This window comes from Balaenoptera ricei, chromosome 3 (genome assembly GCF_028023285.1).
Source record: "Balaenoptera ricei isolate mBalRic1 chromosome 3, mBalRic1.hap2, whole genome shotgun sequence".
NCBI classification, from domain to species: domain Eukaryota; kingdom Metazoa; phylum Chordata; class Mammalia; order Artiodactyla; family Balaenopteridae; genus Balaenoptera; species Balaenoptera ricei.
Window position 1 is genome coordinate 174,777,358 of NC_082641.1, and position 19,561 is coordinate 174,796,918.

Genomic DNA, 19,561 nt, shown 5'->3' on the forward strand with positions numbered 1-19,561 from the left:
TTATGTGGCACTCCTCCCGGAGGCCATGCTGGACCCCAAGGTTGCCTGTGCCAGCTCTCAGTTGCGTAAAACTGCACACTCTTCCAGCGTTTTCCCACCGTGACCCCACGGGAGGACGCGTATTTTCACCGCCACCCAGCAGAGGGTCAAAGCTGCAAAGGCTGGAGACCTCACAACTCCAGGGAGGGCCGCTCACAGGGTGCACTGGGGCCTTGGGAGGGGTGGGCCTGGCAGCCCTGAATCTGAACACAAGTGAAAGACGCAAAAGCTTCCAAATCAGGACATTACCTGCGTGCAGATCAGGATGTACACGCAAAGGTTCTATCAAACACGACGGCACTGGTATTTTAACACAACTGGGGCGGGGCGTGGTGGGGGGGTAGGGATCTTGAAATCAACACTCAGTAGCAACATTTGGAGTGGTGCAAATTGGGGGCGGGGCGGCCCTGCTCAGACTCAGCAGCAGAGGCATGGCCGAGCCACTTCTCTCTGGGGTCACTGCTTCGAGGTGCAACCCCACTCCCACCACGGTCACTAGGGGCAGGAACAGCAGCGCCACGGCCCCTGCTCAGCAAGGCAGGCTCCCCACTCTGAATCCAAACGCTGGCGATGTCCTGTAATCATTCTTTGGTGTCCAGGAAGAACCAAGCTGTAACAGTAAGTTCTCTCCTCAGGATCCACATTTAACTCAAGTACAGAGTTTAGCTAACCATAGGGTTCTAGCAAGCAAATGGGATTTTTAAATCCAAAGTTTCATTTTCTCTTCTGGAAAGGAGCAATCGGAAGTCTGAGACAAGAAAGTGTGCGTCAAGCTACCTCTGGTTTCGTTCCACTCCTGTTCTCCTTGGTGTGGCGTGGTGGCCAGTCCCTCAGAACCTTCCAGGTACGTGACAGCTGTGTCATAAAGAATTTAACCTGGCCCAAAGAAAGGTCTGGCCTTTGCCCTTGGCTCCTGGGAGGCCATGTCTCTGCCCTTGAATGTCCTGCCTGGTGGGGTGCCTTTGTTTAGCTGGGGGCCTTTGGCACAGTCTAAGTGTGATTCCAGGCAGGGGCGTCGGGTCAAGCGGCATCGGTTCAACCACAGAGGGACTGGAGACTGGGCAGCCACGTGGGAGGTCGGCCGGGTATACTGACCAAGTTCCAATAAAAACCCTCGACACCAAGGCTTCCCAGGCTGGCAATGCTCTGTGTGCATCTTCTCGTAATGTTGCCAGGAAAGTCACTGTGGGCGGCGATTCCACGGGGAGGACGCTGCTCCCTGCGCCTCTCCCCTCGGCTGGTTTTAATCTGTGTCCCTTTGCTGTAATAAACCATAACTGTGAGTACACCAGCTTTCAGAGACTTCTGAGAGTCCTTCTAGGGAAATTATCGAGCCTGAGGGTGGTCTTGGGGACCCTGAACTCTGCAGTTGTTGTCAGAAGACAGGGTGGTCTATAAACCGTGCCTAACCCTACAGCTGCATGAACCATATTGTAGTTTTCCCCATGGTTACAAATTCTTATGTTTTGATAAGAACATCAAAAATGTCCATTAAGTAGGTCAAGTTTGTACCCAAACATCATCTCTGAAAGCATCTGCCATGAAGTAACATTTCAACCAGGATGATGTGACTATCTTCCTGAGTTTATGTGCCTTGCTTGATCTCTTCCTGTGTGGCCACCAGCAAACCAGCGAGTGGAAGGCCCTGCTCCAATTGAGAACCAAACGTTTCTCAAAGCCAGTGCGTGGGAGGCTTCCTGGAATGGTCATATTCTCCGTCCCACTTGTAACTCCTTTGCAGTTTCTCCCCAGTCTAATGGCGAACTCCCCGTCCAGTGGGGCCATTGTTCCAGGAGGACGTGAGGTTTAAACATAAGCCATGCTTCAAGCCCTCCACGGAGGCACCACCACGTGGGTCTGACAGACCTGGGAGCTCAGCTCTGTGACTGCAGTGTCAGGGCTCTCATCAGGCTGGATCTCAGAATCCCTACCAGGATCTTGGTGTCCTGCCACAGGCCAGTCTTGACAAGATGCCCCTGAACCCTAAGAGCTAGTTTTAATTTACTGCCCGAGTTATCACCCAGCCTTGCACGGGCTTGAGAGAACAGCTGTTTGCAGCAGCCAGGGGAGCCAGCTTCTCTTCTGTCACGTGACCTTCAGCTAAGCACAGCGCCTTTTCTCTGAGTCATAGGATGACTAAGAAAGTGGACTGACACTTGACATATTTTTTTTTAGTTTGAAAATATCCAAGGCCTTATCGAGTGCAGGATGCCGATTTCAAGTGTCTACTATTTTTAAACTGAGGTGTAACCTACTACAGGAAAGTGCGCACATCTTATCTTAGGTGTACACCCTGGTGAAGGTTTTCATGTGCAGACCAAGACCCCAACGTCCCAGAAGGCTCCCTGGTGTCCCGTCCCTGTCACTTCCGACTTGAGGCGACCACTGATCCATGCTCATCACCGTCGATCAGCTTAACTTCCTGTAACTGGAAGCGTACAACAGGTACTTTTCTGTGTCTGGCTCCTCTCACTCAACCAAGTGTCTGTAAGATTCTTCCAGGGAGTGGTAGTTTGTCTGTTCTCGTGGCCGTTAGAATTCTGTTCTTCGATGAGGCCGCTGTGGACGTGTTCTCCTGTGGGTGGACACTGGGCTGTCTCCTTTAGGGGAGTCGCGATCAAAGCTGCTGTGGAGGCACCTGTACATGTCTTCTGGTGGATGCATGCACTCAGGCCTAGGACTGGAGTGGCTTGGTCAGAAGCTTTATCTGTGTGTCGAGCTGCAGAAGCCACTGCCCAGAGCCACACGCTCCCATGAGCAGGGTGTGAGGTCCTACTGCTCCACGTCCTTGGTGGTGGAACTAAAAGGAATTTTAGCCCTTCTGGTGTGTGTGAGGAGGCACCTCACTCTCATTTTATTGTGCATTTCCTTCTCGTAATGACCTCGATGTGGTGGTCCCGAGCACCTTTTCACATGTTGATTGGTCACTGGGGTATCTTCTTCTGGGAGGTGTCTGTTCATGCCTTTTGCCCATTTTAAAATTGAATTTTCTTTCCCTAGTCTGTGGCAATTTTCACCGTCTTCATGAGGGTGTCCTTTGATGAACAAATGTTCTTAATTTTAGTGAAGTCTAACTTGTGAGTCTTTTATGGCTAGTGGCGTTTCTGTCCTACTGAAGAAGTCTTTACCTCCTTCAAGGACATGAAGATTTTTTCCCATGTTGTACCTTTCACATTTATGGGTTTTTTAAAAAAGATTTATTGAAATATAGTTGATTTACATCATGTTTATGTCTGTAATCCATTTCAAATTAATATATGTGTATGGCGTGAGGAGGGGTCAATACTCATCTTTTCCATATGGATATCCCAGTGATCAGCATGACTTTTTGAAAAGTCCATCCTTCCCCACTGACCTTCAAGGGTCTTCTTCATTTTGACAATGTTAAGGTTCCCTTGCAAGAATACTATTAGGAAGAAAACATCAGGGTCTATTATTTTCATTGGATTTTTGCACATTCCATATTATAAATAATTGTTGGTCTACTTTTTTCTTTGTGGAATTTGCCTCCAAGGTGAAGTTTGCAAATGAGTTCAATATTTTGTTCTCAATACTGACACAAGGAACTTCCCTGGTGGCGCAATGGTTAAGAATCCGCCTGCCAATGCAGGGTACACGGGTTTGAGCGCTGGTCGGGGAAGATCCCACATGCCGCGGAGCGACTAAGCCCATGTGCCACAACTACTGAGCCTGTGCTCTAGAGCCCACGAGCCACAACTACTGAAGCCCGCGTGCATCAATGAAGACCCAGTGCAGCCAAAAATAAAATTAATTAATTAAAAAAAAACCCAATATACACTTTAAAAAACCCCAAAACACAATGACACAAAACGTAATTTTTTTTTTTTTTTTTTTAACTTTTGGGTTTTTTTATTTATTTATTTTATTTATGGCTGTGTTGGGTCTTCGTTTCTGTGCGAGGGCTTTCTCTAGTTGCGGCAAGTGGGGGCCACTCTTCATCGCGGTGCGCGGGCCTCTCATTATCGCGGCCTCTCTTGTTGCGGAGCACAGGCTCCAGACGCGCAGGCTCAGTAATTGTGGCTCACGGGCCCAGTTGCTCCGCGGCATGTGGGATCTTCCCAGACCAGGGCTCGAACCCGTGTCCCCTGCATTGGCAGGCAGATTCTCAACCACTGCGCCACCAGGGAAGCCCAAAACGTAACATTTTTAGGCCCAGCAGGTGAACTTAAATATGCCTCTTTTCCACTTCATCATTTGTTTCTCTTCCAATAGTAAAGGATTCTTCTTAAAGAGCAATTTGTATCCTTTCTTGGGGTACTATAACCATCACCACCCCCTGAAATCACAGGCTTGGTAACAGTTTCTCCAAATGATACACCATGGGCTCATGCCTTGACACTATTCCCTCAGACAGATTAAAATTCTCCCCTACTTTGCTTGTGACTGACCTCAAAGCATTACTATGAATTCAAGTTGTAAAACCCTCCCGTTACGGGGACAGCCTCATCGACCTGCATGTAGCAGAAAGTGGAACAGACACTGGGGGGGGGGGGGGGGGGGGGGGCGGAAGGATGCCCCTGGCTGCCCTGTGCAGCTCCACGCAACCCACCCTGCGCTGGCAGGACGGGCACAAGTCTCCTAGGAGGGCCGCGGAAGAGCCGTTATTTTCTTCTTCTTACTTAAGCAGTACTCATGATCCACAAACGGATCTACAAAGCGGAAAGCATGCATTGTCTTGTGGTTGGCGTGTCTGTGAGGGCAGGGGCCCCCGTGCCTAGTGAGGAGCCTGGTCTATGTCTTCTCCACAAGCGGCTGACCTGTGATGGGCCAGGGAGACGACAGCTGGGGCGGGGCGGGGCGGGGGACTGTCTACAGAAGGAAAGCCACTGGCTCTCTGCTCCAGCCACAGGCGCCTCCTCACCACGGCCCACCAGTCACGTGATCGGCCTCCATCACAGCACAGACCCCCTTCTCCCACACTCACCCTGCCACTGGCCTCGAACCCACCGGCCACCTCCTAGACCACCTGTCCCCAGACCTGCCCTCCTCAGGGCTCCTCTTGAACGTCACCTCCCCCGGCCTCTCACCACGGCTGACGCTGCCTGTCTCCCCTCTTCCAGGACGTTAATGTCACGTCCCACGAGGACAGAGGCTCCGAGACAGAGACTCGACCTCAGTTTGTGGAGCGACTGCCCGGGCAGCGGCCTCGCCGGCCCCTCCCAGCGGCCCCAGCCCGCCCGCCCCGCCCCCCGCTTACCTGTCCTTGTACTTGATCACAGCGTCCACGATCTTCTTCATCTTCTTGGTGAGGTTGGGCGGGTTGGGGGAGAGCTTCTCGGCAGGCGGCCGGCCACGCTTCTTCTGCTTCTTGCTCTCGTCATCCTTGTCGCGGCTGCGGGTGCTGGTGGTCGGGGTGGAGGGGCCGGCATCGCTGTCCCGCTTGCGCTTCCGCGACGATTTCTTCTGCCGGACCTCCTCTTCGATCTCCTCCAGCGTGCCCTCCTCGATGGCCTTCAGGGTCAATAGTGGTAAAAATAGGACAGCCAGCACCGAGGTCGACAAGCAGAGGCTGCGGCGCAAACCCGGGGGCCTGGCTGGGGCGGGACACATGCTGGGGCTCCGGACGGGCTCCGAGGGCACAGGGGCCGTGAGGGCCAGCTCTGTCTTCCCGATGTCGGCCCACCCAAGCCCGTTCTTCGCAGATAAACGGCGTATGTTACACATTTAAGTGTCACAGCCTCACTGTGCGAAGCCTGAAGAGTGGGCTCCTGTAAACCCTCCACCCAGAGGTGACCCCGTCAACACTTCTGCTCTAGACCACGTTTCCATGTTTTTAAAAAACTGTGGTAAGATACACATAACATAAAGTCAGCCGCTGCAAACGCTGTCAAGGGTGCAGTTCAGTGGCACTGGGAACGCTCCTGCTGTGCAGCCGTCCCCACCCTCCACCTGCAGGATGTCCCACCTTCCCACGCACATGTGCACAAGCGAGGCAGCGCTGGGATCGAGCCACATACCACATCACGACTCATCTTTTTGCTTACTATGTCCTGGATATACTTCCTCTCGTTTTTCTGCAACATAATTTTTAATGCTTATTTAATAGTATTTCCTTGTACAATGGGCCTTAACTTAACTTCCTCTGTAGTTGGGCATTTAGGTTCTTTCCAATTTTGCGGGGATGGGTGGGTGGGCTATTCTAAGTTCCGCCATAACTGACATTTGTCTTTCTTTTAGATAGATTCCTGGAAGTGAAACCGCTGAGTTGAAGAACATAAACGTGAATGTTAACTTTAAATAAAATAGTTCCAATGTGTTAATTCTCAACGATAATAACTAACTTGCATGTTTTAGCCTTGAACACAAAGTGATGGGAAGCCAGCTTTCTAGGGGGGCTTGGAATCAGAAACGGGAGTGGGGCCTGGACCCAAACGGACGCACTGGTTATTCATCTCAGTTACCGGCTGCATCTGAGTGCAGGTACGGGGCCAGGCACTGAACACAGCCCCTCATGGAGGGGAGACAGTAATACACAGCCCACAAACATGGCGACAAGTGTGCCGAGTGCCAAGAAGGAGGGTGAGAGGTGCTCTGAGGATGGTGGAGCAGATGTGTCCTGGTCAGGGTTGGGGAGAGCTTCCCAAAGGTGGGCACTTAAGCAGATCTGAAGGGTCAGGGCGGTGGAAGGAGGCATCCAGGCCAAAGGAACAGCATGGAGGGCACAGAGCAGACAGGAAGGACTGAGAGGAGGTTGGCACGGGGCAGGGCACGCAGTGGGTCAAATGGTGTCCCCTCTAATTCATATCTACCTGGAACCTCAGGATGTCATCTTATGGGGTAATAGGGTCTTTGCAGATGTAATAAGTTAAGAACAGAGATGAGATCATACTATATTAGCGTGGGCCCAAATCCAAGGAGTCAGAAAAGGCCGTAAGAGAGATACTGCAGACATCCACGTGAAGGCGGAGGCAGAGACTGGAGTGATGTGGCCACAAGCCAAGGAATGCTGGGGCCACCAAAAGCTGGAAGAGGCAAGGAAGAAGCCTTCAGAGGGAACATGGTCCTGCTGACACCTAGATTTCAGACTCCTAGCCTCCAGAACTGTGAGAGAATAAATTCCTGTTGTGTTAAGCCACCAAGTTTGTGGTAATTGTTATAGCAGCCCCAGGAATCTAATACTGGGGTCTCTGGTCCTGTGCCCTAGACATGCAGGTCAGCCCAGAAGGGCAAGAGCCAGGCACATTCTACAGGGTCTGGGAACATATGGCATCAGAGTGGCTGCCAGAAAAGTGGTGCGAATTACATGTCCACCACTAAGACAGAGGAGTGTCTGATTTGGGTAAATATCTCTTTTATTAATGTAAATTTTATTGAGTATGATATATTAAAAAAATGGCATGTGCTCAAATGGGAAAGAATAGTCTTTTCAACAATGGTGCTGGGACAACCAGATAGCCACATGCAAAAGAATGAAGTTGGACCCTGACCTCACGCCATACACAAAAATTAACTCAAAAACGATCAACGGTAGACTTCCCTGGTGGCGCAGTGGTTAAGATCCTCCTGCCAATGCAGGGGACATGGGTTTGAGCCCTGGTCCAGGAAGATCCCACATGCCACGGAGCAACCAAGCCCGCGCGCCACAACTACTGAGCCTGAGCTCTAGAGCACAGAAGCCACAACTACTGAGCCTGTGTGCCACAACTACCGAAGCCCACGTGCCTAGAGTCCATGCTCTGCAACAGAGAAGCCACCGCAATGAGAAGCCCACGCACCGCGATGAAGAGTGGCCCCCACTCGCTGCAACTAGAGAAAGCCCTCGCACAGAAACGAAAACCCAACACAGCCAAAAATAATAAATAAAAAAAAAAAAAAAAAGAGAGTAGCCCCCGCTTGCCGCAACTAGAGAAAGCCCATGTGCAGTAACGAAGACCCAACGCAGCCAAAAATAAATAAATAAATTTAAAAAAAAAAAGAAAAGAAAAAAAAAAGGATCATGGACCTACATGTAAGAGCTGAGACTCTAAAACTCTTGAAAGGAAACACAGGGGTAAATCTTTGTGACCATCAATTGGCAATGGATTCTCAGGCATGCTACCAAGGCACAGGTGAAAAGAGAAAAACAAATAAATTTGACTTCATCAAAATTTTAAAATTCTGTGTTTCAAAGGACAGCATCAAGAAAGTGAAAAACAGGGGCTTCCCTGGTGGCTCAGTGGTTAAGAACCCACCTGCCGATGCAGGGGACACGGGTTCGATTCCTGGTCCGGGAAGATCCCACATGCCACAGAGCAACTAAGCCCGTGCGCCACAACTACTGAGCCTGAGCTCTAAAGCCCGTGAGCCACGACTACTGAGCCCGCGAGCCACAACTATTGAAGCCTGCACGCCTAGAGCCCATGCTTCGCAACAAGAGAATCCACTGCAATGAGAAGCCCACACACCGCAACAAAGAGTGGCCCCCGCTCACCGCAACTAGAGAAAGCCTGAGCGCAGCAACGAAGACCCGATGCAGCCAAAAAACAATGAATAAATAAAATAATTTTTAAAAATATGTAAAAAGAAAGTGAAAAACAAAGACAAAAACCACCCCACAGAATAGGAGAAAATATCTGCAAATCATATATCTGATAAAAGACTTTAAAGAAGATCTACAAATGGCCGAAAAGCATGTGAAAAGGTGCCCAACACCATTAGCACCACCATCCCACCCCACCCCACCCCACCCCACCGGAAGCAATTCAAAACCACAATAAGATACCACTGCACACCCACTAGGATGGCTAGAATCAAAAGGCAGATAAAAAGTATCAGCGAGGACCTGGAGAAACTGGAACCCTCCTGTGCTGCTGGTGGGAATGTAAAATAGTGCAGCCACTTTGGAAAACAGTTTTCGTTCCTCAAAAGGTTAAACAGAATTACCATTTGATCCACTCCTAGATACACACCCCACAGAAATCAAAACACGTCCTCATAAAACTTGTACACAAATGTTCACCACTGCATTATGCACAATAGCTAAAAAGTGGAAACAACCCCACGGTCTGTCAACTAATGACTAGATAAGCAAATGTTGTATATTCTTATAATGGAACGTTATCCAGCCATAAAAAGAATGAAGTCCTGATATATGCTAGAACCTGGATGAATCTTGAAAATATTTTGCTAAGTGAAGAAACTCAGACATCAAAGGATCACAAAATGTATGATTTCATTTATAGAAAATTTCCTGTTTAGGCAAAATTATTGAGACAGAAAAGTTGTTTAGCGGATGTCAAAGGCTAGGGGGAATAAAGGGATGGGAAGATAGCTAAAGAGAAAACAGTTTCTTTTGGGTGAGAATGTACTGAGCTTCATTTGTGGTGACAGTTTCACAACTCTGTGAATATACTAAAAATCACTGAACTGTACATCTTAAACGGGTAAATTCTGTGGTATGTAAGTTATTCTCAAAGAAAGGGAGGAAGGAGAAAAAAATGCGCACCAACTATTATTATTAGCACGTGGGCAGCTATTTTTTTAAAGGGCACCCATTGTCTCAGTAATGCCGGGCTGGCAAAGGCCCCACGCGAGCCGTTTGGGACTGTGGTTGGGCTGATGTTCCTTCATCCGAGGTTCTCTTCTGGGCCCTGGAGCCCGGGGCTGATGGCAGGGAATGAGACACCCCACCTGCCCCACCCGAGGTTCCGTGGTTCCTGGCATGTTTCAACAGCTCCCTCTGGTGCACAGCTCAGTGGGCGAGCTTGCAAGTCTGGGGTGTTCTGAGCTCCCAGGAGGGGACCAGGGCCACCTGGCCACATGGCTGAAAAAGCACTGGGGCAGCAGTTAATTAAGGGGAACCCCAGGGTGTGTGATAAGAGGCCTGGGGAGACAGCTGCTCATTCCGGGGTGTGGCACTCAGCAGGGCGTAACCGAAAGCCGCCACCTGCCTTTCAGCAAGTGCTGTCTCAGGGACAACTCGAGGGTTGGACTCTTAATCATCACCTCTACACTCAGAACCCCTGGAGCAGGAATGGGGTCTGATTTGTCACTGTAACCGCAGTGCCAGGCCCCTGTGCAAATGCAGAGCGCCCTTGCTCGGGTGGGGTCGGGGGGCTGAATCAGGAGGACCAGCAGCCGCCCGCAGCCCTGACTCAGCTGTGGGCAGCCGCGAGGGCTGGGAGCCACCTGCTGAAAACGGGTGCTCACGTCACCTCCATGAGCAGCTGGTGCCGGGAGCCTCAGGCGGAGGCTTCCTCCCTCTTCCCCCCCCACAGCTCCCAGGGGTGACACACGCAAAGGCGGGGCTGCCTGACCCCGTCACCACTCTCAACCATCTCGCAGGGTGACTTGACGATCCCCAATATATCCCTGGGTCCTCCGGTCAGCCCCATGCAAAGACTGGCAATATTTTGCTTAAACCTGACGCTGGAAGGGCCAACTCCACCCAGAAGTGGGTTTTGAGCAGCTCGGGAACCACACAGGGGTGCCTCCCCGAGTTCCATCAGGAGGAACTGAGTGAACCTGACCCCACGTGTGAAGGGTCGCTGTCGTGAGTGAAAACCGACCAAGAACGGCCGAAGGGCACTGCCCAGGATTCGGACCAAGGCCTCAATCCTGGCGGCCGAGCCCTGCGCTGCCCGAGCCCCGCCCGCGGCCCTCTCTGGCATGTACCTTGAGCCACTGCTTCTCCGTCAGCGAGTCGCTGTAGTCCACCTCCTTGCGGTGGCGGGAGCCGCGGCCGAACATCTTCTCCTCCTCCTCCTCGCAGGTCAGCCGCTCCACCTCTGCGTCGTCCTTGATGATCCACGAGGGGAGCTCATCCTCCTCCATCAGGCGTGGCTTCCGCTTGGGGTTGCGGGCCTCCTCGCGCCTGCGGTCCAGGTCCATGCGCTGTGGGGTGCGGGGCGGCAGGGACAGAGGGACAGGCGTCAGCACAGAGGGGACAGAGGAGATGGCCAGTGGGCACACGCGGGGGCACCCTGACCGGGGGCTGCTTCCCTGCCTCGGGACCATCGCTGCAGCGGTAGTTAAACAGCAGCTTGGTCGTGCGGTGGCCGAGCTGGCCGGGCTGCCGTGTCAGACCTTGGCTGGGGCTCTGCTTCGGGGGCAGAGAGAACTGGAAAGGACAGGAAGGGGGCGGAACGGGGGCTGGAACGGGGGCTGAAACGGGGCAGCGGCTCCCCTGCCCCACTGAGGCGATACAGGCTCAGCGGAAGGCACAGGCCTGCTGGGGCTGAGGGCGCCCCCAATTCCCCCCGATTCCGTGCCCACGAGGGGCAACAGGGCATCTGAGACCGAGGCCCTCGCCAGCCCCTCAGTCTTGGACAGTGTGACTCCCTCTGAAAGGGAGCCTCAAGGACAACAGGCATTGGCCGGACGGAGGACCATAAACTGGAGCAGGGCTGGGTGTGTGTGTCCCGCCATCCCTACGACACACTTAGGAGGCCACGGAACAAAGATGGGTCAGTTAGGAGCCATGGAAGGGCCACCCTGAGGGCTGGGTACCCGCCGGGGATGCCACCGTCACTGAGACCTTTTGCTCTGTTCGGTGTCAGCAGGGAAAGGGGCAGGGGGCGGGGGAGGAGGCGTGTGAGCCCCACTGCACGCGGTTCACACAGGCGGGGAACCAAGCCCCTGAGGGTGCGCAGGGCCCGAGTGCCTGCGGCGCTCACCATGAACAGGTCGAACTCTTCCTCGTGCCGGGCAATCATCTGGTTCACCGTCTCGTCGTCAGGCACCTCGTCTTCTTCCTACAAGATGTCACACGTTTAGTTGGAGTGCGGGGAGGCCGGGGTGGGAGGCGGCCGGGCTCGGAGGCGAGCAGCGGCGGTCCATGGGAAATGAGCTGGCGGTCCCAGTCCGGCTGCGGTGGATGGGGACCCACACGGCAGCGAGAGACGCACACGCACACGCACACGCACGCTCCGTGGGATCAGGGCCCTTGCTGGCCATCTCAGCCGAGAAGCCGAGGATTGAATGGGCATGGAGACTGAACTACCCCTCTCACCTTTAGAGGTGGCTCCTCCAAGTCGGGGTTGACGCCCGCTGGCGGAGGGGCAGTGTGGGCGAAGCTGGCACTGCCGCTGCCCGTGCTGCAGTGTCTGCTCTGTGGATAAATAGAGGACTTCAGTCTCCAGGGCTGTCAATCCGGCATCTTTCACCAGCAGTTTAGAAAAAAAAAACCACTTCAAAGAAAAAGCAAGTACTCATCCTCTTTCCTTTCAGCCCACACTCCCTTTACTCCAAAGGGATGCAAAAAAAATAAGAGTGCAAAAAAGGTAAAAAAACAAAAATGAAAGCCGCTCATGCGTCCACCACTCACGCCGGGGAGGGGGTCGGGGCTGGTGCTGCCCTCACCTCGTCCTGCTCCTCGTGCTCGAGGATGGCCTGGAGGAAAGCGCGCCTCTCGTGGCTGGAGGACTTCTGGTCGAACATGCCGGCCTGGATCACCTTCTGGTCGACGTTGAGCTTGTACTTGGCCGCGGCCAGGATCTTCTCTTCCACGCTGTTGACCGTGCAGAGGCGGAGCACGCGCACCTCGTTCTGCTGCCCGATGCGGTGGGCACGGTCCTGCGCTTGCAGGTCCTGGGGAGAGAGACGCCGGTCAGCCCCAAACAAGCTATTTTTTTTTTTTAATTTTTATTTTTTTTCAAACAATCTCTTTAAATTCGTTAAGGGACAGTAGATCACTGGATGCCGCTGGGAAAGGCAGGGGCCTTCCAGTTCTCGGGTGCCTGCCTGGCTGTTCTGCCCGCCACAGCCAGAAGCTCCAGAACAAGACCCGGAGCCCGTGCCGGGATGACTTCACCCCAAATTCCTGCAGAAGCATCACTTCTACCTTCACTGGGATCTGACGGATACTCAGGAAGAAAGTGCAGTTGTAGAGGGCCACCCCAGTGGGTCATACCCCAGCAGCTCCTCTCACAGCTGCACAGGCCCCCTTGGCTGCCCCGGGCAGGGCCTGGCTTGGCGTGGCTGTATCACGGTGAGGGCACTGTTTACAGAATGACGCCAAAGCTGGGCAGCACCACGTTGATGCCTGGTTTGATTGGAGGCCCTGCTACTTCCTTACCATGCAAGCCGGGCCCAGGCCCCACCTCTCGGAGCCTCAGGATACACTCTGCTGACACCAGCCCCTCTCGTGGCTATAGTGTGTGAGAGGAGCCAACAGGCATCGGGTGCTCAGGCCAGTGCCTGGTGTGGAGCAAGCGCCCATAAAGTGGTAGGCGTGGCGCCAACGCTGTATCATCACGCCCAGCGTAGACCCAGGAGGGGCTATGAGATCCTGTGTCTGGGGCCTGTAGCTGTGTGGGGCTGACCTCCAGATCTGCACCTCACGGGGGCAGCAGAGGCCACACCTGGTGGGAACAGGCGTGCCTTGTGTCCACGGTTCATACCCCCACCCCTGCCCCGCAGCTCAGCCGGCGTGATTCCTGGCTCTGCAGTGTGCTTCATGACCTCTGATGCCCCCCGGGTGTGGAGGAGGACAGGGCTCCACGGGGGTCTCTCCCCCCGACAGCCTGTGGGTGGGGGAAGCACACTCGGACCACCTCTCAGGACACAGGCCAGTCATCGAGGTCCGGGCGGGAGCCACACCCCAGGCTGGCGCAGCAACCACCCCAGGCACTCGTCTGTCAGGCGCCCGTGGCTCACACACCGATAACCAGCTCTGCTGGGCTGTGGAGAAGGGCTCGCTCACACCGTCAACAGGAGTGAAAGCTGGGGCAGCCTGCTGGAGGCCACTGTGGCAGAACCAACCAGAACGTGAAGGGACAGGCCTGTGAACCGAGCAATCCCGCCTCTCAGGCTCGGCCTGGCCGGTGCTCCAAGAGAGGGACAAGAGGGCTCCCCGAGGGGAACAGAAAACCCGGACGTCTGCCAACTGGGGTTTGAGTCAAAAATCCTGGGGCCACCATACGCCAGGACAGCTGGCGGCTGGGGAGAGCCCCCGTGTGCTTGCATGGAGACATGAACACACCAGCTGCTGGCGGGAAGAGACACGTGCTGGAACATGCCGTGTTCATGTCAAACCCAGAACATATGTGTGTACATGGGTAGATGCTGGCTCGGAGAAGAGCGGGGTTGGTGGGGAAGGGGAAAAATGGACTCTTTAATTTGTTACTTTCACTTATTGGTATTTGCATTTAAAAAAATTACTACTTTTATAGTAAGACGTAAGAGGTAAACACTTACTTTAAAACTACTGTACCAGGGCTTCCCTGGAGGTGCAGTTGTTAAGAATCCGCCTGCCAGTGCAGGGGACACGGGTTCGATCCCTGGTCCGGGAAGACCCCACATGCCGCGGAGCAACTAAGCCCGTGCGTCGCAACTACTGAGCCTGCGCTCCAGAGCCCACGAGCCACAACTACTGAGCCCGCACGCCACAACTACTGAAGCCCGCACGCCTAGAGCCCATGCTCTGAAACAAAGAGAAGCCACCACAATGAGAGAACCGCACACCGCAACGAAGAGTAGCCCCCGCTCGCCGCAACTAGAGAAAGCCTGGTGCAGCAACAAAGACCCAATGCAGCCAAAAAATAAATAAATAAAATAAATTTATAAAAACAAACCAAAAACTACTGCGTCTATAAAATACCACATCCCTGTTATCTACAGGCATGGAGCCCTGTGCAGGGTGTGTGGATAAGAAACAAGGGCAGCAGTGCACAGAGCACACAAAGTATGCCCCAGTGTGGTTTTAAGAGGCGCCAGCATGAGAGCTGGGCCAGAACATGGCCAGGAAGGACCTGCATGACTAAAACAGTGACCATTACTGCCAGCTGATAGGACTGGGGCATTTTCCGCTTTCTTTGCACATTTACGTGACACCAGAATTTTTTTTGTTTTTGTTTTGGCTGTGCCATGTGGCTTGTGGGATCTTAGTTCCCCGACCAGGGATTGAACCCAGGCCCTCTGCAGTGAGAGCACAGAGTCCTAACCACCGGACCACCAGGGAATTCCCAGGATTTTTTTTTTTTAAATAACAACAGAATATGAATTTTTTCATAATCAGAGCAAAAAACTAGTTTTGTTTTGAGAAACAGGAAAGTAACTGCTCTCTGGGCTTCTCTCCAGGGGCCTCCGGGACTCCAGGAGAATGTCAAGAGGCCAGCAGCACTCATGCTAGTGGGCATGGTCTCCCCGAGGCTTCGAGCCCCTCCCCCTAGGGGGCCTGAGAGCTGTTACCTGGTGGGGGTTCCAGTCACTGTCGAATATGATCACAGTGTCGGCTGACTGGAGGTTCAGACCCAGCCCCCCAGCCCGGGTGCTGAGCAGGAAGATGAAGTACTCGGAGCCGGGCTCGTTGAAGGTCTTCAGCAGCATGCCCCGGTCCTCCGCTTTCGTGGTTCCTGCCGGGGGGTGGGGAAAGCAGGGTTAGCAAGGTGACCGTGGCAGGGGGAGGGGGGGCGGGCGGTGGTGCTGAGGAGACAGAGGAACACCTACATCAGGGAGCAGGTATAGCGTCCACAGCTGTCCAACTCGGGCCCCCCCAAGCCATGGCCACACTCGCTCAACACGTGGCCGTGAGTGGTGACTGGCGAACAACTCAGATTTATGGCGACGCTACTGACCGCCAGTCCTCCCACCCAAGGAGAAGAAAACGAGCCCCAAGGGGCCCCCTGTGTCTCCTCCGTGTAAATCGGGGCTGCTGTGGGAACTAAGTGGGCGGGTGCTGGAGCACCGTGCCCGGCACCCAGCAGACACCCAGGCAATGGGGCTGCCCTGCGAGTCGTCACCACCTGCCCTGCCCAGGGGTCCAGGGGGTGGCGGGAGACACTGCAGCAACACTGTTAACACCGGACCCCCAAACCCACGCAGGGTCTCCAGGTGGGCAGACGGGGCTGCTACGGTAGTGAACAACTGGCCAGAGGACTGGCGCCTGCCTCCGTCCTACTGATGGGTTTTCTCCATTCACAAAGGGAATCACCTACAGGCGAGCACACGGGGGGCTTACAATGGAGACTTGTTTCCCTCTGGGCAGGACGGCTCCCCTCTTCATGGAGCCACAGGGACTCTAATGTGACGGCCCAGGACAAGATCCTCAGCATCATGACCCTCAGAGGGGCATCTAAGCTCCGCAGGCTACTGCCAGCCTGAGGGGCAGAGGTGCCTCTGGGAAAGCAGGTGTCATTTTTGGTGTTGCTTCTAGCCACTCGCCTACACGTCACGATGAACAGCATGGAGGCCTGATGCCCACTGGCGCCTGGGCCGCCCCAATTCCAAGGAGGGGCTGAGGCAGGCCCAGGTGGAGGGGCCGCTCCCAGATGCCCGGCCTGCACCCTCACTCTCGGCATTCTGACAGCAGAAGGTTCCACTCCACGTGCCACCGAGCCCCCACCCTTGCCGTTCTGGCTGCACCGTGTAGCACACGGGACCTTAGCTCCCCAACCGTGGATTGACCCTGGGCCCCTGTAGTGGAAGAGCGGAGTCCTAACCACTGGACTGCCAGGGAAGCCCCCCCCTTTGCCCTTCCTTCCCAGAGTTTCCGCTCATGTGGCAGTGACCACATAAGGTGCCTAGAGATGCAGCCACAGCCAAGCAAACAAAAGTCCTCATCCTACATAGAGGACTCTCATCATGGAGGAAAAAAAAAGTGGGGGGCGCAAATGGATGGGTGCTGGGGTGGGTGGGAACACGCTCTTCACGTTCGGCCTGTCCTCCAGGGGTCGGGGCAGTGACACAGACAAGGAGCAGCACGCATGAAGGCTCAGCCCCTGAAGGACGGAGAGGTCACTGGGGAGGTCAGCACGCAGGGGAGGGCGAGGTGAGCCTGGCCATGCAGGCCTTCCAAGCCGTGGGAAGCACCTGAAGGAGGGAGGTTTGAGGGAGGACCTGACCACAGCTGTGTTTGCAAAGGTCGCCCTGGACAGAATTCCAAGAACAGGCCGAAGGAAGGCAAGATAGGGATGCAGCAAAGGTTCTGGGTGCGAGTGGGGAGGGCAGAGACCGACAGACAGATCCGCCCAGCAACCACGGGTCCACGGTCTGAAAAACACCACAGTTCCACAAGATGTACCGTGAAAGACACAATGGGGGCAAAGAGGTCTGGGGTGTCTGGCCATGGATGCACATAGCAACGAGCTTAGACAAAGGCTCTGAGACGTGTGCTTTACCCCACACTTCTTAACTGTGTTGACCCTGGAGGCCCCCAAGTCCATTTTTCTCGAGAGCCCCACTCACTCCATCTGACAGAGGGTGGGGGGCTCCCTCTAGGGTCTTCCCGGTCAGTTGCCACGTGTCAGCGCACGGGCCCTGCACACTGTCAGCATCTCACTCAGCTCCCTCCTCCCCGGAGCTCCTGCGTGCTGGGAACAAGGCAGAAACAGGGCTCCTTATGAGTGCATGTGGTCACAGTCAAGTGCTGTTCCCAGGAAACTCGCCGCTATCACCCCTGCAGCATCGGTTTCCCTCCCTCCCTCCCTCCCTCCCTTTCCTGCTTCTCTCAGTGCTCATGGTTCCGGCACGAACGGGCCCGATTCCAGCTCCAGAGCCACCCAGGCAGTGGAGAGAAGAGCCTGTCGCTCACAGCAGCCTAATGAAAGTTCACCCCCAGACCCCCGGGCGAAAAGACAAGCTGCTTCTCTGTTCGGGACACTGAGCAGGTGGAAGGAAAGCCCGGAGGGGACGGCTAAGAATGAAGCCAAAATGGAGGACAAGAGAGCCAAGAGCTCCAGAAAAGCCCCTCTTAACACCATCTGGGCACCTGGATCCAGCTGTGCCCGAAGCAAGCCAACCCTTGAGGTTCAGTTATGTGAGTCTATCAAGGTTTCCTTCCTTACGCCCACAGGATATGGGTTTCTGTCACTTCCCACCATAACAGGACCGTAGAGCAACCCTTAACCACTGGACGCAGCATTCTGGTGCAAACACCGTAAGCCTCACATTCAGGAGATCCAGCCATGATACTCCCAGGGCCCTCCCTCCCATTCCCGCAAGCCTGTGTCACTGAGTGAGCCGCTATGCCCGCTCCTGCCGCTAGACCTAGAGAAGCTTTGGCAGCAGTGGATAACGAGGCCGCCCTTTAACAAACGTCTCTCTCCCGGTCGTACTCACCGTCGAGCCTGAGGTATTTAAAGCCGCGATACGCAAAATAGTCTTCCATGATCGTCATGAGGGAGGTCATCTGACAGAACAGCAGCACTTTATGGTTGGTGGCCCGGAGTTTGGGAAGAATTCTGTCGAGCAGCTCGAATTTCCCCGAGGCTCGGTACAGGTCCAGCCTGCGGAGTGGAGGGGGTGGGGAAGGACACACACACCACGTGAACCACAGTGCCCTGCAGGCGGGCCAAGGAGGACGTGCGCTCCCATGCCCAGGCTACCTGAGCCGGCCTAGGCAGGCTGGCCACCAGGCTCGGGGGCACACAAGTGCTTCCTTGGCAGACTACCCCCGCGCCCGCCCCCCTCCCCCCACCAAAGTTTCAGCAAAGCCATTTCAACCCAACTAAAATAAACTCGGTCATGAAATTACTGACCAACTTGGATACTTGTAAGAGCGAGAGAAGGTGCTAGTTATTAGTAAAGATACTGGGACAATGGGCGTGGACAGGGGCTGCCCCGGGAAGCCAGGCCTCCTGTTTAAGAACCTTCCAAGAGCAGAGGCTCACAGGGGAGAGTGCCCACACTGCGCCACACACAGGGCTAAGGGCCACTGCAACTTCCGTCATTTCCTCCTGGTTTACAGATGTGGAAACTGAGGCTGGGGGACAGTGTGACACGGCTGCTGACCTGCCAGGGCCGGGCTCAAACCCAGGTCTGTGGGACCCCATTATGCAATTTGGTATAAAGAACTACACAGCTAAAGAATCTTTTGCCCTTTCATTCGGTGCCTCTGCTCTAGGAAATAGTTTACTATCCCAGAGAAATAATGGTGGCTTTAGCGTTAAGAGTGTTTTAACGGTGAAACCTTGAGGCAGCATTTGTGTCCAACACCAGGGCTGAACGATGCCTGGGCTGCGCTTTATAAACAACGCTGGAGAAAACACCCCCAGAGCAAGGTGCGTGGCGCACTGTATAAAGAGTATCCCTCTGTTGGTGGGCAGAGTTTAGGCTCAGAGTGGTTAGGAAAGCTGTCACAGGTCACAGAGCCCAGAGTTGGGGCCTGGAAGCCAGGTCTGGTCACCTCTCAAAGTGGAGAATTTTTATTCTCTTCTTTGGGTTCATCTATGTTTTCAAAGTTTTCTGCCAGGAATATACTGCCTTTGGAATTAGACCAGTATAACAACAGAAATAAAGCCAACCAAAGAGAGAAATACTGGCACACAGATGGTCTGCCCACCCCATTAAGCTAGGAAGATTCTCACCCTTGGACGATGCCACCGGTAAATCCAAGGTGCTCGGAAAAGGACTCCTGCGATGGAATGAGAGGCGGGTCAGTGCGGGGCAGGAAAAGGCGGCCAGGCCCCACGCCTCCGAGCCCTCCCACCCGTGCTCAGCGATGGCCCATAGCGGCCCCAAGGCCACACACAGATGCTGAACACAGCTTTTCTATCCCACTGACATCCCTCCCGTAATGACCTAACACTCTTAACCACGGAAGGAAGCGCGCCAAGGACGGCGCGTGCCTGAGACCACACTTGGT

At 54.3% G+C, this 19,561-nt stretch overlaps 1 protein-coding gene and 1 long non-coding RNA gene across 8 annotated transcripts in view; one reads left to right on the forward strand and one right to left on the reverse strand.

Annotated features, from left to right (window-relative positions):
• The window catches only part of SMARCA4 (SWI/SNF related, matrix associated, actin dependent regulator of chromatin, subfamily a, member 4), an 86,957-nt gene that overhangs the window by 11,615 nt on the left and 55,781 nt on the right, over positions 1-19,561 (reverse strand). For 3 of the 7 annotated variants that reach the window (XM_059918394.1, XM_059918391.1, XM_059918389.1), the window contains 9 exons: positions 19,284-19,330; positions 18,037-18,203; positions 15,169-15,332; positions 12,340-12,567; positions 11,990-12,088; positions 11,655-11,732; positions 10,654-10,872; positions 6,018-6,074; positions 5,258-5,511 (listed from right to left, as the gene is read on the reverse strand). In XM_059918394.1, the coding sequence (XP_059774377.1) occupies positions 5,258-5,511; positions 6,018-6,074; positions 10,654-10,872; positions 11,655-11,732; positions 11,990-12,088; positions 12,340-12,567; positions 15,169-15,332; positions 18,037-18,203; positions 19,284-19,330 (1,313 nt within the window). The remainder of the gene's footprint in view (positions 1-5,257; positions 5,512-6,017; positions 6,075-10,653; positions 10,873-11,654; positions 11,733-11,989; positions 12,089-12,339; positions 12,568-15,168; positions 15,333-18,036; positions 18,204-19,283; positions 19,331-19,561) is intronic. The other 4 variants (XM_059918397.1, XM_059918396.1, XM_059918395.1 and 1 more) reach the window with 3 other exon arrangements.
• LOC132363056 (uncharacterized) lies at positions 785-6,118 on the forward strand. Its single transcript, XR_009502539.1, has 3 exons — positions 785-883; positions 2,324-2,484; positions 5,121-6,118. It is a non-coding gene; the product is annotated as an uncharacterized LOC132363056 (long non-coding RNA).